The sequence below is a fragment of the Alligator mississippiensis genome, chromosome 11, assembly GCF_030867095.1.
Source record: "Alligator mississippiensis isolate rAllMis1 chromosome 11, rAllMis1, whole genome shotgun sequence".
In the NCBI taxonomy this organism is placed as follows: Eukaryota; Metazoa; Chordata; order Crocodylia; family Alligatoridae; genus Alligator; species Alligator mississippiensis.
This window is the reverse complement of record NC_081834.1, coordinates 30,804,629-30,821,774: the sequence shown is the minus strand read 5'-3', so window position 1 is coordinate 30,821,774 and position 17,146 is coordinate 30,804,629. Positions and strand designations below refer to the sequence as shown.

The 17,146-nt window shown below is 43.2% G+C and overlaps 1 protein-coding gene across 1 annotated transcript in view; it reads left to right on the top strand.

Moving 5' to 3' along the window:
- IREB2 (iron responsive element binding protein 2) overlaps nucleotides 1-14,516 on the top strand; it is a 37,030-nt gene extending 22,514 nt beyond the window's left edge. The window contains exons 13-22 of the mRNA XM_006261342.4: nucleotides 93-228; nucleotides 1,646-1,730; nucleotides 3,342-3,498; nucleotides 3,899-4,023; nucleotides 4,321-4,425; nucleotides 4,675-4,817; nucleotides 7,604-7,751; nucleotides 7,856-7,978; nucleotides 10,002-10,187; nucleotides 10,744-14,516. Coding sequence (XP_006261404.2) covers nucleotides 93-228; nucleotides 1,646-1,730; nucleotides 3,342-3,498; nucleotides 3,899-4,023; nucleotides 4,321-4,425; nucleotides 4,675-4,817; nucleotides 7,604-7,751; nucleotides 7,856-7,978; nucleotides 10,002-10,187; nucleotides 10,744-10,854 — 1,319 coding nt within the window. The 3' untranslated portion in view covers nucleotides 10,855-14,516. The remainder of the gene's footprint in view (nucleotides 1-92; nucleotides 229-1,645; nucleotides 1,731-3,341; nucleotides 3,499-3,898; nucleotides 4,024-4,320; nucleotides 4,426-4,674; nucleotides 4,818-7,603; nucleotides 7,752-7,855; nucleotides 7,979-10,001; nucleotides 10,188-10,743) is intronic.
- The last annotated feature ends 2,630 nt before the right edge of the window (nucleotides 14,517-17,146 follow it).

Here is a 17,146-nt window from a genome sequence, read left to right as displayed (position 1 = left end):
TTCCGAACTTTTAGCTGAGAGTTAGACAGTTGCTCTTCCTCTAATTTTGCAAAAGTTCTAATTTGATTGTGTGTTTGTTTGTTTTTCATTAGGTCTGTTGGCCAAGAAAGCTGTTGAAGCCCGCCTCATGGTTAAACCTTATATAAGAACAAGTTTATCTCCAGGCAGTGGAATGGTTACACATTATCTCAGTTCGAGTGGAGTATTGCCATATCTTAGCAAACTTGGGTAAATTTCACCTTCTCCTTTGTTCATATTGATGTAAAAATGGAAATGTGTGTATTTTATATATACTCCATAAACATGAACTCTGTTCAGTTTGATGCTTAACTTCAAACACAAATAGTCTCATTGACAGTGGGATGACTTATTTATTTAAATTCGAGTATCTAATGAAGTGATGGATCATGATCTTGACTCCCTTGGCTCCCATATGCAATTTACAAAGTTCAGGTGGTTGCCTGTGTTTAAGTGGAGCCCTGTTATCAAACTACTCTATACATGAGGAGATGGGAACTGTGGATTGTAAATTACTCAGGACAGGCGCCATACCTTAGCTTGTTTCTCCAAGTGCCTTGCTAGGGGTGTGTGAAGCAGGTTGTATTCGATTCTGATTAGGATTCGGCTCGATTCAGGGGACAGTGATTCAATTTGCTGATTCGGATCACTGTCCCGATTTTTGATTCGGCTGAATCCAAATCTGAAGATTTGATTCTGATTCAGAAGAATCAGTGATTTGGCCATAGACACAGCTTTATTTGTTTTTTCTACATACCTCAAGGTACCAGGCGCAGCTCGTGAACGCTGAGATAGTGGGGCGGATGGAGCGTCCCACAGGAGTGCGGGGGGGACCCCCCTCCCCCCAGTAACCCCCTGGCTCGGCAGTCGGCTCTGGGGGGACCCCGGGTGCCTCCCCAGACATAGAAGACATCAGTCGCTGAGGCAGGGGAGGGAGTCCTCTGTGTGCTCTGCAGCAGACCCAGAAGTGGACCCAGAACTATTTCTGGTCCACTTCCAGATCCACCGCTGAGTGCGCAGCACCCCCCGCCCCCCCGATGCTTGATCTGCCCAACCATCTCAGTGTTCATGAGCCGTGCCTCTTACCTTGAGGTATGTAGAAGAAACATATAAAGCTGTGTCTATGACAGAATCATCAACTCTCTCTGAATTGATTCAGAGGCTTCTGATTTGATTTGGAGAGATTAATGGGTCTCCTGATTCGATTAGGATTTGGAGATTTGGCTGCTGAAGCGGGCTGAATCTCCTCCAAATAGAATCGGTGACCAAAGCTTCGCACAGCCCTACTTTGTGTGCTTCTGATGATTGAGTAGCAAAACTAATAGGATTTGCGTTTTGCAATATTAACTTAGAATTTTAGAATGTTATTTGAAAAAAAACAACCAAAGAAACCGACCCTAGCTGTGCTTGGCTCAAGGAATATTGCCCCTGTTTACATTTCACTAAGTAATGGTAATACATTAGGAGATACTTCAGTGATTGGCAATTTTTATATTTCATTGGGACAAAAAGGTAATGTGGTGCCACTTACATTCCCTTTTTAGTATACATACTAGAAAGTGCCTAAATCTGACTGTTAATAAATGCTTCACTATAATGTGCTACTTAATCCAATTTTTTAATACAGATTTGAAGTTGTTGGGTATGGATGTTCAACATGTGTTGGGAACATGGCCCCTTTGCCAGAAGCTATTCGAAATGCGATAAAGCAGGTATAGCTAAAAGTCTCTTATGGTACTTGTATAATATAGCAGATAGCATAGCATGATATAGCATATTTGTGTGTTTCCTGGATATTTGATTGTATGGTAGTCCATATGCATATCTTTGGCTGGAATTTTGCAGTGCTTTTTGAAGTGTATTTTTTGTACAGAAAAGGACTAATATTGCTGTGTGAAATTTAAAAAAATAGGTAATACAACTTTACACTAATTTCAGTCATAGGGTGAAATATGTATATTCTTATTTTGCATGAAATTTCCATATATGACCCTGACTTTTCTCTTTTTGTTTGCTATTACTAGTAAAGCAAGGGTCAGCATTGAAGTGATACAAAATTTCTCTGGTGGTTAATACTAAGGGTATGCGAAACGGGCCGTATTTGATTTGGATTCGGCCTGAATTGAGGACAGTGGTTTGAGCTGTTGATTCGGATCACTGTCCCCCATTCAGAGAATCAGCGATTCAGCCATAAACACTGCTTTAAATGTTTTTTCTACATACCTCGAAGTACCAGGCGCGGCTTGTAAACACTGATGGTGGGGCAGATGGAGCGTCCCACAGGACTGCGGGGTGGGGGGTCCCCACGTGCTGGGCAGCAAACCCAGAAGTGGACGGGAAGTACTTCTGGTCCACTTTGGGTCTGCCGGGGGATACACAAGGGGGCCCCCCCTTTACCCTTCCTGGTGCGATGATCGGCTGCAGGGGTACTCTGGATGCCCCCTCCCCCCAGACCCAGGAGGCAGAGTTGCCAAGCCAGGAGGGTGCAGGGGTGCCCCCCTGTACGCTCCCTGGCGGATCCAGAAGTGGACTGGAAGTGCTCTGGTCCACTTCTGGGTCTGCTGCCAAGCACACTAGGGACCACACCCCATGCTCCTGTGGGACGCTCCATCCACTCCACCATCTCAGCATTCACCAGCTACCTGGTACCTTGAGGTATGTAGAAAAAACATTTCAAGCTGTGTCTGTCTGAATTACTGAATCTCTTCAAATTGATTCAGAGGGTTCCGATTAGATTTAAAGAGATTAGAGAGTCTCCTGATTTGGTTCAGATTTGGCCACCAAATTGGCCCAAATCTCCACCAGATCGAATCAGCAACCAAAGCTTTGCACAGCCCTAGTTAATACTCCCTTGCTGTATGTGCAGTAGCAGGTCTAAGCACATGTATATGTATCAGGATATAGACGCAATGTAGTCACACATGTGATGGAAGACAGCAGACTTTAGAGAGCTTGTTTGTTGGATCCCTTTAGTCATCTCAGTGCTGAAAGCTGTTCCATCCTTAAAGTTGTTTTTATCATTCAGGGGAGTCATGATTCTGAGTGTCTTAATCTAGGAAAGGTTGGGTACAAAACATAGGATGTAGGAAAGGGGAGAATTGGTCAAACTGGCTTTGTGGGAAGGGACCAAGAACAGAATTAAAGAGGGGGCAGAATGAAAATGTTGGTAGGAGAGCAAAGTGCCTTAAGTATGCTACCATATGTACTGAAAAGAAAAAAAAACAACTAAAGGCAGCTTTAAGAGCAACAAAACTAAATAAACTTGTTAATTCATCTTAAGTTTTGGGAGAGGACATAGAAATATGGTTGTTTCTACCTTTCAGGGTGACCTAATTGCTTGTGGAGTTTTGTCTGGATCCAAAAACTTTGAAGGCCGTCTCTGCGATTGCGTCCGTGCCAACTACCTTGCATCTCCACCATTAGTAGTTGCTTATGCAATAGCTGGCACCGTTAATATTGATTTCCAGACTGAGCCTTTAGGTAACCTTTTTATATCTCATATTTCAGAAGTGCCAGGCTTGCTTTGGTTTAAAATCTGTTTAAAATGTCTACCTTTTAAATGGCAGCAATTTTTTTTCCTATATTGAAGGGATTGTCTGTCTTGGACCATGTCATCTCTTCTCTTCTGTTTTCCAAAAGTAGTTTATCCTATGAGAGAAGTTAAAAATGCATGTAATCGTCTCAGTTTTTCAAGAAGTCACTTTTGTTTAACTAGCATCTGAGTATGCACAAAGTATATATTTTTATACTTCTGAAAAGAGAATAACATGTTTTGAAGAAATAAACTGTTCAGTTAGCTGGTGGCATCTTTAAATAAAGCCTGGAAGTTGATCAGTTGGATTTGCTTACAGTTATACCAATCTTCAAATCTTTTACATAGGTGTTGACCCTAACGGCAAAAATATCTACCTGCGTGATATTTGGCCCACTCGAGAAGAACTAAAGCATGTAGAAGAAGAGTATGTGATATCATCCATGTTTAAAGAATTAAAAGAAAAAATCAAGGTAAGAAGCCTGTCAGTTTAATAGTTTTCTAAAGTATTTTAATTATAGTTTTATAATATCTTCTGGTTGAAACACCACTTGCTAGTCACTTTTTATGGAGGCTACAAATACCAGGTAATAAATATATGGGCATCATTGTTCTCTTAGATTGAGATTCTTGAATCATATAGTTTTAAGGTGTTATCCCCCATATTATAATACAGAAGAAAACTCATAACAATTTTTGCTATAAGAGCTATTTATGATCATCTTTTTACAATTTCTTTATTATATTGGCTAATATGGTTCTATTTATAGAAAGGAGACAAGCGATGGAACCTTCTGGAAGCACCAGAGTCAGTTTTGTTTCCATGGGATTTGAAGTCTACTTATATCAGATGTCCTTCATTTTTTGATAAGTTTGTAAGTACAGTGGTTCTACCCAAGCTTTTGATGTTTTGAATACTAACATAAAAGGAAAGCAAAAGGTTGGTTGTGCTTATCTAAATCAATTTGTTTATCATTAAACATTTCTAATGATCTCCAAGTTGTGATCATCTCCAGGACTGACTGGAGCCTGTGGCTTGACAGTTCTTTTGTGATGGACAAATGTGTTTAAATGTGTTGAGCTAAGGATCGTGGGGGAAAATGTCTTCAATTTTATTCCAATAGGCCAAAGAACCAGTTTCAATACAACAGATTGAAAAAGCCCATGTCTTGCTATATTTGGGAGATTCTGTAACTACAGATCACATATCACCTGCGGGAAGCATTGCAAGGAGTAGTGCTGCTGCTAAATATCTGACAAATAAAGGGTATGTGTTTTAACATTTATTAAGCAGAACAAATACGTTTCACATTTTCTGTATCAGTGGGGAGTTTCATTTACCAAACTTAATGTCGAAAGCGGCTTTTCTATGTAAAAGCTTGGGGTACACCAATAAAGATTTTTTTTGGCCAGTGCTGATGGCTGATTATTGACCGGTCATATCGGCCGATACCAATCTGACTGCCAATCTGCAGCCTGGTAGCTTGGAGAGCAGTCTGGCTGGTAAGTCTGTCGGGGGGGAGTGGTCGTCTGGGGGCACAGATAGAGTCCCCTGCAATGCAGGAGGGAGTGGGGATGGAGCTATGCCAGGGGCAGGTGCTGCACAGCCAGGGTGGGGCAGGGTGTGGGACAGTCGGTGGATTGTCCGGGAGGGTGGGGGAGAGGCATAGGCATAAGGCATGAGGAGCATGTGCTCCCCCTCCAGATCTGTGCGCATGGCAAGGGCAGGCTGCCTGCTGCATGCTCAGGACTGGTGCCAGCCTCTTCCTGGCAGCTGCCCTTGGGTTGGGTGGGGCAGGCAGCGGCGGTACTGGGAGAGGGGTATGGGAGGGGCTATGGTCACCCCAGAATTCACCTTAGCCCCCATAGACCTTCTCCCAGCACTGCTACCACCTGCCCTGCCCCGCCCTGCCCTGCCCCGCCCTGCCCCATCCAACCCAAGCACAACCACCTGGAAGAAGCTGGTGCCAGCCCTGAGCACACAGCAAGCAGCCTGCCCTCATGCCTCACACAGATCAGGGGTCACATACCCCCATGGGTGTGTGCAGTGGTGGGAGCCACCCCTCCTTCACCTGCCAGACAAGCTGCAGCTCCATCCTGCACCCTGTCCCTCCTCAACCCCCTGGACAAGCCACTGGCTCTGTCCCATGCCCTGCCCTAGCTGTGCAGTAGCAGTGTGCAAAGTGGGCTGTATTCAATGGGGGGGGGGGGGGCAATGATTCGATTAATTGATTCACATCACTGTCCCAATTTTGATTCGGCCAAATCTGAAGATTTGATTCTGATTCGGAGAATCAGCAATTTGGCCATAGACAGCTTTAAATGATTTTTCTACATACCTCGGTACTAGGCGCAGTTCGTGGACGCTGAGATGGTGGGGCAGATGGAGCGTCCCACAAGAGCACGGAGGAGGCCCCCCTGCGTGCTCAGCGGCAGACCTAGAAGTGGACCTGGAAGTATTTCCGGTCCAGTTCTGGGTCCACCCCACGCCCCCCCACCGCAGGGAGCAGCCACAAGGGGACTCTGGCTGCCCCCCAGACCCAGGAGGCACCAGTTGCCAAGGTGGGGAGGAGGGGGGTTCCTCGTGCACTCTGTGGCAGATCTGGAAGTAGACTGGAAGTGCTTCTGGTCCATTTCCAGGTCTGCTGCCGAGCATGCTGGAGACCTCCCCACACTCCCGTGGGACCCTTCATCTACCATCTAAGCATTCCCGAGCTTCCTGGTACCTTGAGGCATAAAACATAAAGCTGTGTCTATGTCCAAATCATCAAATCTTTCGGAATCTCTCAGAATTGAATTGGAAGCCTCCGATTTCAATTTGGGAGAGATTAATTGGTCTCCTGATTCAATTTGGAGACTTGGCCACCGAATCTCTGCCGAATTGAATTGGTGACCAAAGCTTTGCACAGCCCTACTGTGCAGCGCCTGCCCCAGCCGCACTTTCTCCCTCACAACAGGGGCCTTGATCTACACCCCCTTCCCCCCACAGACTTACTAGCCCGATGCTGCTTTCCATGCTGCCGAGCTGCACTCCTGGCCATGTGCGTGCTGCTGCTGTGCACATGCATGCTTCATTTATCGGCCGCATCAGCCAAAAAACCGGCCAATTGTTGATTGTCAGTTTTCCTTTTATTAGTGCTGACCCAATACGGACTGATGTATCGGTGCGCCTCTAGTAAAAGCCATTCATTAGAAATGAATAGTACATGTCTTGGTTAGAGTGTAGTGTGGTAGTGGTTGAGAGTAGTTGACAATCAGCAATGCCCTTTTAAATCTTTTTTTTGTCTTGGATTACAGTGAACGTTTGACTTGTACGATTAAACACTGTTTTAATGGGATAGGCCTTTGTAATGGAATCAAGTCTGTAGCCAAATAGTATGCCAAAACTTAGACAAATTAATTTACAAAGCAGATGGCACTGACCTTTTGCTGATGTTGTTTTTTTTTTTTTCATTGATTATTTGTTACATTAAAAAAAATGTTCTAAGTTCACTTGATGGGTATAACACAGTGGGGAAAAATTGAACTTGGGTGAAGGTTTTATGTTGCCTTGTTTTGGCACCATTTGGTGAGATGCGAAATGCCTGCAGCCTCCATTGAAATCGGAAACAGTCAGCACCTCACAGAATCAGACTGTCCATTTGGTTTTGTTTTACACAGTTGCTTCACTATATCAACAAAAATCATATTAAAATGAGTGGCCTCTAGTTTGTGCTCTTTGCTCACAACTATCTCCATTGGTCTTAATTAATGGTACTGTGAAGAAGCAAGAAGGTGGCAACTAGCTCTGCTATCTGACATGTGAGACTCAGGGATCTGGCAATATTTGCAAGTTCTAATTTTTGTTATAGAGTGCTTAGCTACATTCATTACAAGATTACACCTCTAGATTTTGTCACCCAAAAGCCACTTAAGTTAGGTTGGAGTGGTGGTTGTAATGTTAGTTAGCTAAGTTTCATACCACTTAACACTCTTGTAAAATAAATCAATACTGATGGAAAACACCATATTACTAGATGTTTCTGCTGAATATGCACTACTCTTTACTTGTAGCCTCACACCTCGTGAATTCAATTCTTATGGAGCTCGAAGAGGTAACGATGCTGTGATGACCAGAGGTACCTTTGCAAATATCAAGCTTTTAAATAAGTTCATAGGAAAACCAGCCCCTAAAACAATTCATTTTCCATCAGGACAAAAGGTGAGGATTTATTTTTTCGAATAACTAATTCACAGCTGTTTAAAAACAATGGAAGTGGAAGCTTACTGGTATGTTTTTACTTTCTCTTTTTTTTCTTTTTGCAGCTAGATGTGTTTGAAGCAGCAGAGTTGTACCAAAAGGAAGGCATTCCTGTGATTATTTTGGCAGGGAAGAAGTATGGTTTGGGTAGCTCAAGAGATTGGGTTGCAAAAGGGCCTTTTTTACTGGTACTGTTCTGCTAATGTTATTTTCAAATGTCCTTTAGTTTAGGACACCAACTCGCTTAAAGTCAGTCGGTTAAATTTTAAATATTGGCAATTTATATTGTACTTTTAAGATTTGTAATGTGTAGTTCATCCCCACTAGAATTTGCATAGATGAAATCAGTTGGTTATTAGGATTGATATTTGAAATTTAAATATCTATAACTTACCAGGATTGACCCAGAAATGAAGAATCCCTTATCCTGAATTCAATGGGGCTACATCCCCAGTATTTGTCTAGCTCCAGTCCATGTGTGCTGTACCTGCTCTCAGTGGGGACTCTGAGCACACTACTTAGAAGCTCTGAGCCAGCCAGTTATTGTTGTGCGTTCTTTATATCTTAAGCAGCTTCAGCATAATGTGTTGGGGTTTCATAGTTTAATAGTAGCTAGGGTCAGGAGGGACCTGAACAGATCATCTAGCCTGACCCCCTGCCACAGGCAGGAATGAATGCTGGGTTCACAAGACCCCAGACAGGTGATCATCCGACCTCCTCTTGAATTTGCCCAAGGTAGGGGTGAGGACCACTTCCCTGGGAAGCTGGTTCCCGATTTTGGCCACCCTAATGGTAAAATATTGCCTTCTGATCTCTAACCTAAACCTATTCTCCATCGGCTTATTACCATTGTTCCTTGTCACCCCAGGTGGTGCTGGGGAGAAAAGGGCTCTACCTATTTGTTGTTGATCTCCCCTGATGAGCTTGTAGGCAGCCACTAGGTCTCCCCTCAGCCTCCTCTTGCTGAGGCTGAACAGGTTCAGGTCCTTCAGTCTCTCCTCGTAGGGTCTGTCCTGCTGCCTCTCACCAAGCGGGTGGCCCTCCTCTGAGCCCTCTCCAGGCTGGCCGCATCCCTTTTGAAGTGTGGCGCCCAGTACTGGGCGCAGTACTCCAACTGCGGCCTGACCAAAGTCGCATAAAGGGGGAGTATGACCTCTCTGGACCAGTTTGAGATGCACCTTTGGATGCATGGCAAGGTATGGCTGGCCTTGCTGGCTGCGGTCTGGCATTGGTGGCTCATGTTCATCTTGGAGTCAATAATGACTCCAAGGTCCCTTTCCGCCTCTGTGCTTTCAAGAAGGGAACTCCCCAGCCTGTATGTATGCTGTGGATTCCTTCTCCCGAGGTGCAGCCCCCTGCATTTGTCTACGTTGACCCCCATCCTATTCTCATCTGCCCACTTTTGTAGTCTAAATCTAGTTGCAGCCTCTCTCTCCCTTCAAGTGTGTCCACCTCGCCCCACATCTTAGTGTCATCAGTGAACTTGGACAGAGTGCTTTCCACCCCCTTGTCCAAGTCAATGATGAAAATGTTAAACAGTACGGGCCTGAGGATCGAGCCCTGGGGTACCCCACTGCTCACATCTCACCAGGTTGAGTACAACCTGTCCACCACTACTCTCTGGGTGCGCCCCATCAGCCAATTTTTTACCCATTTAACTGTGTAGGCATCAATGCCACAGTCGATTAATTTATTGATGAGGATGGGGTGAGAGACCATGTCAAAGGCCTTCTTAAAGTCTAGAAAGACTAGGTCCACGGTGACACCGTCATCCAAGGATTTAGTTACTTGGTCATAAAAAGCAATCAGGTTGGTCAGGCAGGACCTGCCTTTGATGATGGTTCTCTATGTGCTAATTACACTTGTTTCTTAAATTTAGATTAAAGTGATGTTCTGAAAAGGAAGTGTGCAAATATATCCTTGCTGCTACTGTACAGTTTGATTCTTGGGTCTATTCATTCATTTGTTTGTAGAAACAACTTATTCTTGGTACTGCAGCATGTTTGTTTCCCCTGTAGGACCAAACAAGTCAGGTCCCTTCTTTTCCAGTGAACCTGACTTCCACTGGCTTTAGAGAGAGGCATGTCTGAGCATCACTGATCAGAACAATATTTGGTGCTTATTGTAATAATAGCATGCATTACCCTTCACTTTATTCAGACCATGTTAATGAAATTAGAAACAAATGTGAGCTTTCTTAACATGTTACAGGGTGTTAAAGCTGTGATAGCAGAAAGCTATGAGAAGATGCATAAAGGTCACTTGATTGGAATTGGCATAGCTCCGCTTCAGTTCCTTTCTGGGGAAAATGCCAGTGTTTTGGGCCTGAGTGGCAAAGAACAGTTTTCTATATCATTTCCTCAAGAGCTGTTTCCAGGAATGACCTTGGATGTTAAGGTATCTCTAAAACTGATTTGAACTTATCTATTTCAGGTGCATACAGTTAGAAGTGCAATGTAAAATGTTGATGTGCTTTAAAAAGTATTACATACCTTTTGCTTTCTGCTTAAGGTCACCAGAATATATCCCTGCTTTTTACTTGTCCCTCTGTTTGGGTTGTTCCAAATTCTTCCCTGAACAAAGAAACTTCTAGCGAGGAGCTGAATGACAGTCCTCTCATACAAATGTGTGACAACAAGGAAGAGGCAGGTGGAGGCAATAGTCTCTGGCAATGCTTATTACCTACACATCAGGCTCAGTAGTGATGCTTTGTATTAATTACTCCCCCTTTCAATGCAGCACCCTAATGCAACAACCTTAATTCAGCCTCAGCAATATGAATATTAGAATGGTTGGTGTATTTGGTGTTGGATCTCCATTTGTCAGCTGTGTGGTTTGTGGTTAAAGTTTCTTTGGAGTAACTTTTTAAAAAAAATTGAAACTAACAGGTTGGCTTTTTAAATTTTTTAATTTTAACTAAACTAACAGATTGGCTTTTAAATTTTTTTTTAAGACAAACACTGGAAAAGCATTCAGCGTGATTGCCTTGTTTGAGAATGATGTGGAAATAACATTATACAAACATGGTGGAATTCTAAACTACGTGGCTCGAAGATTCTTGTAGTAGCTACTGACTATATGGATACCTTGCATAACTGGTTATTCTGAAAATGCCTTGTGTGACCCCAGGAATCCATACCGTGGAACTGCAAACAGTCCTAGTGTGCTCAAAGTTACTTCGTCCATGGATGTTAAAAGATTGTGAATCATTGTAACTGCAACCAGATCCTTCCTGATTTTAAATAATATACGAATGGTGCTATTAAACATTGCTAAAATCGACATACGTGTGTTGTGGCAGAGAGCTGTAAGTATGGGGCGGGGGAATGTTTTATCAGACCATTTTGTAAATAAACTATGTGAAATCTGAAACTGAATTGTGCTGAACATTATTATGCAAGAAGACTCTTTCTGCAGGTGTTTTCCTTTTAGTTCTGCACCTGTAAATCTGTATACTGCTGTCTGTTGGTTTAAAATGGTAAGGAATGATAGAGACAAAACTGGGTTTTTTGTATTGTGGAAGCTAAGAATCCAGCTCTGAAACAGATTTTCAGGTTTGAATATTGTTATTTAAATTGTGGGTTGACTTAAAGGGTCTGTGCGAGTCCCACAGAGTCCTGTTGCCTACACCATGACTTCCTTTGCCTTCATTCTGGAGATGGCAGGCACTAGCTATGTGCAGATATAACATTGCTTCGAGTAACATGTAATATTGTACCCTGGAGATGAGAAATCTCCAGGGGCCACATATCTGTATTGGAAAATTGGAATAGCTGCAATAAATTCTTTAATGCAAACTAGATGCAGCTCTCCAGCTTTTTTGGCAAGTTACTATATCACTCAGCTGGGCAATCTGGCCACCTCTGAAGCAGTTTAGTGGTTCTCTTTCTATGATACTGGCTATTAATATGTTTGTTGTTTGCAGTGTCATTAACCAAAATACTCCCCCACAAAATTAACTGAAGAGCTGAGTTGTGAGAACCTCTTAAAATTTACTGGCCTTCTAGGTTTTCTTCTTTTTCCTTAAAGTATGGCCTACAATTGCTATATGCTTTCATCTTAAATTACATTGTAAAACATTACCTGGCTGAAGGAGCCATATTGCCTTTTGATGTGTCCTTAACATTTTTTTTTTCTTCTAAACAAATACCAGAACTGTACTTAATGTTTCAGACTTGAACCAAAACCGGCTGTTACAACATTGCCATTTGAACTGCTATAGTCTTGGTCATATCAGCACTTTCATGATAACCCTATTTTCCATTATTTTACAATTGGAGATATATGGTCTCAACACAGGAACATATTCTGTATTTACACTTAACGAAAATATAAAAATACAGCTTTTTAATTTACCCAAGTTATTACAAAATCCTTAGTAGTTTCAGATATCTTTGTCCTTGTAACTTAAAACTTCAAGTCTAAAATTTGGTTTGTAACTACCTGGTTATGAGTTTTCATTCCATTTGGGAGAGAATTAAGGTGGCAATTTAAATATTAGCTAGTCCACTCATGTGCCCTGTAAATTATTTCTTTGTTTGTACTTCCCAGGATTTCTATTATTTTATTAACTGTGTCCTTGATATCAAACTCCTTAGGGGCGGGCAATTATTTTGGGCAGAGGGTCGCTTACTGAGTTTTGGCAAGCCATTGAGGGCCACATGACAGGCAGCTCAGAGCAGACTAACGTTAATTTTCTAAAATTTTTAGGGGCTCTGCGGGCCAGATAGAATGGCTGTCAGGCCGCATCCAGCCCCCGGGCTGCATTTTGCCCACCCGTGCTTTATGAGAACTGCAGCTTCATTGCACAGATGAGAGGTTGCATTTTTAAAACAAACTATGAACTCATACTCAGGCAATAAACTCTTGCTATTATTTTGCATAAAAAGGCATAAAATAACCTTCAGAGTTTTGAAATGGAAATTTTAATGCAAAAAATCTTTTAAAATTGTATACTTTTAACAGAGTCCTGAAAAATGGCGCAAACGTTATAGAATTTTAGCGATTAATTTTCATCACATTGGGAGTTCAGAACATAGCTTTCAAGTAGGAATTTGAACGCCTTGATTGCTTCATTCTGTACCAGTGTTTTATTGGCATTTAAGTGCTTTTTTGCATCATCATGCATCGTAAAAAAGAAAAGCCTTTCTATAAAACTCAACATCGTGTGTAATCTGTGCACTTCACCCACTGTGCTTGCTTTCTTTATTAGCAGAGGTAAAAGCTATTCAAGTGGTAGTCCAACAACTGCTTCTGGATAGTGTTTGAAAAGCATTGATTTAACATAAAATCTCCTCAGTGGTACAGCTGCTGAGTTTAAAGTACTCAAAGATGTTTTCTGTCCTGGCTGTCTTTTTGAGAAACAAATCTTGTCTATTGTATAAAAACAGGCCTTTCTTAATCTCACTCTTTCTAGCTAAGCAGCGTGTTCTCTATTGGACAGAGAGAGAGAGAGAGAGAGTGTGTGTGTGTGTGTGTGTGTGGTTATTGGGAAGCAAATGGGATTTCTTCATGCTAATCAGTCATGCTGCCTCACGCAGACTTACCTGCGTAAATGGAAATCCTGATACTTGGCACCAAAGAACTTAGTTTAACCATCTCTCTAGTATAACTGCCATTGCTTGAGTGGAGCACATGCTCCCACCCTCTCTTGCAATAAAACACTTGTTGCTTCAGAAGTAATCAGAGAAGTGGTCCAAGCCACATCCAAAGTAAATCAGTATTGTGAGATTGTGTACAACTTTAAGGGACAGCACTTACCAACCCACAGGTGTGTTTTATTTCAATATTAAAACCGCTCAGCTCTGATATGGGGCATGCTGATTTCACTCTTGTAGTTATTACTTTTAATTCTGCTGTTCTTATGCCTTAAAATTAGTGAAAGAAAACTTGAACACAGCTTCATTTCTTTGGAATTTAGAAACCTGCCATTGCTGTTATCTTACGTCTGATCCAAAGCCTACAGAAGTTGATGGGGATCTTTTCATTGACCTTAGTTGGCTTTGAATTTGGCTGTCCGTGTTCGTGACTCTGAAGCATGGTGATGCTGAGAGAAACAACACAATGTACCCAAGTGTTTTGCTTTCGCAGGTTAGGAATTTGCTACAAAAAGAACCAGTTTGACTATTTCTGAGTGTTCCCCTCCACCCAAATACATAGGCATCATACAACCCCTCTCTCAGTAAGACGGCAACACAGGAGACGCATTTAACTTTGATCACACTACTGGGCTTTCACTAGTTTGAAATGGAAAGGCCTATGCAGTGACATCCGTCTTGCAGAAATGGCAAGATACAGGCCATTTGGAGGACTGGGGACTAAATCTCTGATGTATTTTAAAGCATTTTAAAGGAGGGCAATTAAAGTGACTTGCTGTGGTAGGTGTATTTAACTTGAAATTCTCTTTGATTTGATTTGATTTGGAAAAGAATCTTATTCAAATTTTTCTAAATGTTTTTGCCCAGAACTTTGGGATAGTGTTGATTGTTTATACATTTTACACATAAGTATAAGGACATATACAGCAACATGTATATTAATCCTATTTAAGCAACTACAAATCAGTGTCTGCTGTTTAAAGCCAACAAAACAGTATGTTTTAAATTCAGTATGTTACGTATTGTATAGAGATTATATAGATATTAAGAGGCAGTTCAGTTGTTGGCAAATGAGCATAAAATGTTACTGATGCTGTAAATTATTTTTAATAAAGAAAACTGTATCATATTTCATGTATGCATCATTTTTCCCGCGAAGAAATTGCAATAATGCATTTAAAATGCCTTTTTCTCTTGAGAGGTTGATCCCAAACCCATCTGCTTTAGCTTTCTCTGACTCAACATGCCACGTTCTGTAGATCAGAGATTGTCAACCAGGGGTATGTGGGCTGGTTTTAGGGGGAACATGCAGGGATGGAGCACCGCTGCCTCCCAGGGGCAGGGCGAGTCGAGGGCAGCGGCACCCCTCTGCACAGTGGGAAAGTTTGCATGCAGGATCTGCTGCTGCTACACTCCAGCCTGGTGACTTCCCCTCCCCACCCGCCCACACACTGTCCCCACCTCCCCCTCCCCTGCACCGCTCGGCATCTGGCTGCCTCTATTGATATGCCTCTCTTCAAAAGAAAAATAGAGGACATAAAGACGTCCAGTTTTGTATCAACAGAGGACAACTAGACTGTCCTCTTATGATGGCCACCCTCATGGGTGACTGGCCAGTCTCACTGATCAGGGGTCTCCCACGGTTGATCACGCCAGCCAGGAAACGATCATGGCCCTCCCACTCCCCGGCCAACGTTGGGGGGGGGGGGGGCATTGGTGCTCCTGCCTGCCCCCCTTGCCCGTTGCCTAAGCAAGGCACATGGCCTGTTGGGGGTGCACCAATGCTCTCAAGATGCATGTGCAACCCCTATGCATCCACTGCCCACCCTACATGGAGCACTTCAACCTTTTCCTAATCGTCTGTCACTAGGTTGCCTCCCCCATTCAGTAAGGGACCCACACTTTCCCTGACCTTCTTGTTGCAAACATACTTGTAGAAATGCTTCTTTTGTTACCCTTCACATCCCTTGCTAGCTGCAGATCCAATTGCGTTTTGGCTTTCCTGACTTCATCTCTAAATACCTGAGCAATATTCTTATACTCCTCCCTAGTTTGTTCAAGCTTCCACTTCTTGTAAGCTTCCTTCTTGTGTTTAAGCTCACCAAAGAGTCCTCTCCTAAGCCAGACTGGTTGCTTGCCACATTTGCTATTCTTGCACATTGGGATGGTTTGTTCCTGCACCCTCAGTAAGGTTTCTTTAAAATGTAAAATATTATATAGAAGGGGAGAACATGTATGTGGTTGATTTCCTGTGATCCTGATTCCACTTTTTGTGGGAGCCCCAGGTAAAACATCACATGAAAAATGTCTCCTTCCAGCATATCAGCTGTGTGTATCTTCTTACCCTAGCCATGCGGTACTCAACCTTCTGGCCCCATAAAGCAGGTGAGTGGTACAGGGCCAGTCTGCAGTCTGCACACAGGGTTGGTCTGTTGTGATCCAGCACTGTGTGCCAGATCCAGCTGCAGAGCAACACCACATCCAGTGGTGACGCGTAGGGGGTGCATGGAGGTGCATATGCACCCCCTGAGAGCGCTGGTGTGACCCCTGACAGGCCATGTTCCCTGCTTAGGCGATGGGCGGGGGCAGGCAGGAGCTCCAGTGCCCCCCCTGTGAGCACTGGCCAGGAAGTGGGAGCACCTGGGTGAAGTGCTGTGGCCACTCCCACTTCCTGGTCAGTGAGATCGGCTGTGGGGGGACCCCCCTTGGTCGCTGGGGGGGCATGTGCCCTGCCCTCCCCCGCCCGACTAAGGTGGCACCAGTCGCCCATGACCTCATCCCTGCCTGACCCCACACACTGGTGCAACCTAATGTGTAGGGCCATGTGCAGCCTGTGGGGTTCCCTGTGGTCCAGAAATTTGGCAGCAGGGGAGTGGTGCCACTACTCCACTACTTACTACATTTCTGCACCCATGGGGAGCCCCCTGGGTTTGATTCACATGGTGTTGTGGGTGAGGCTGACTATCATTCCCCTGGCCCAAAAACTCCAAGGAGTCCAGGCTTTCTGAAGCTCCACACAGTGCTCAAGTCGCTCACAAGCTTGCAATGCTGCAGTGCTGAGGTTACAACATTGCAGAAACCTTTTTAGAATGTTTTCCTTGGGCATTTCAAAAGCAGGAGTGAATAACTGATTATGCCTTTTGGGGTGAGAGGGTTAATTGCTTGAAAAACACCTTGAAAAAGGTTAGGTTTTTTGTTTTTTGTTTTTTTTTTTTTTACAAAACCGAAATCTGGAGATGCATCTGATCAGTCTTTGTTACTTTAATTGGACAAGATGTGTACTTTGAACACTTGTGCTTTAGGAGGCATCCCTGATGTAGGAGATTCCTCAGATATTACAAGTGTACAATCATATTTCAAAGCACTATCTCTGGGGCTTCTAAATTATGTTCTTGTTCATGTGCAATTAGCATAGATTTCAGCTGTTCCTAAGGGAACCAGTAAATATTTGAAAACCTCATCCATATGTAATTTCTGCCCCCCTCCCCATAGAAAGCTATGTATGGGTTCCCACCTCCCACCCATACCTGTCTGACACCAAACAAACTGATCTGTTTGGTTAAATTACTTGAACCAACTCCTAAGTTCTTAATGATTCTTTAATGCTAAAGTTAGGTTAGCTAAAGTTCAGCCTGGTAATTTGTAAACTTTATTAGCTAAAACAGAGTTGACAATAGGAAGTTAAAGAAAACAATGTACTTAGGTGATGCTTACAAATTTACAAAATTAATGCCTGCTTGCAATATTAAAATTAGTGTA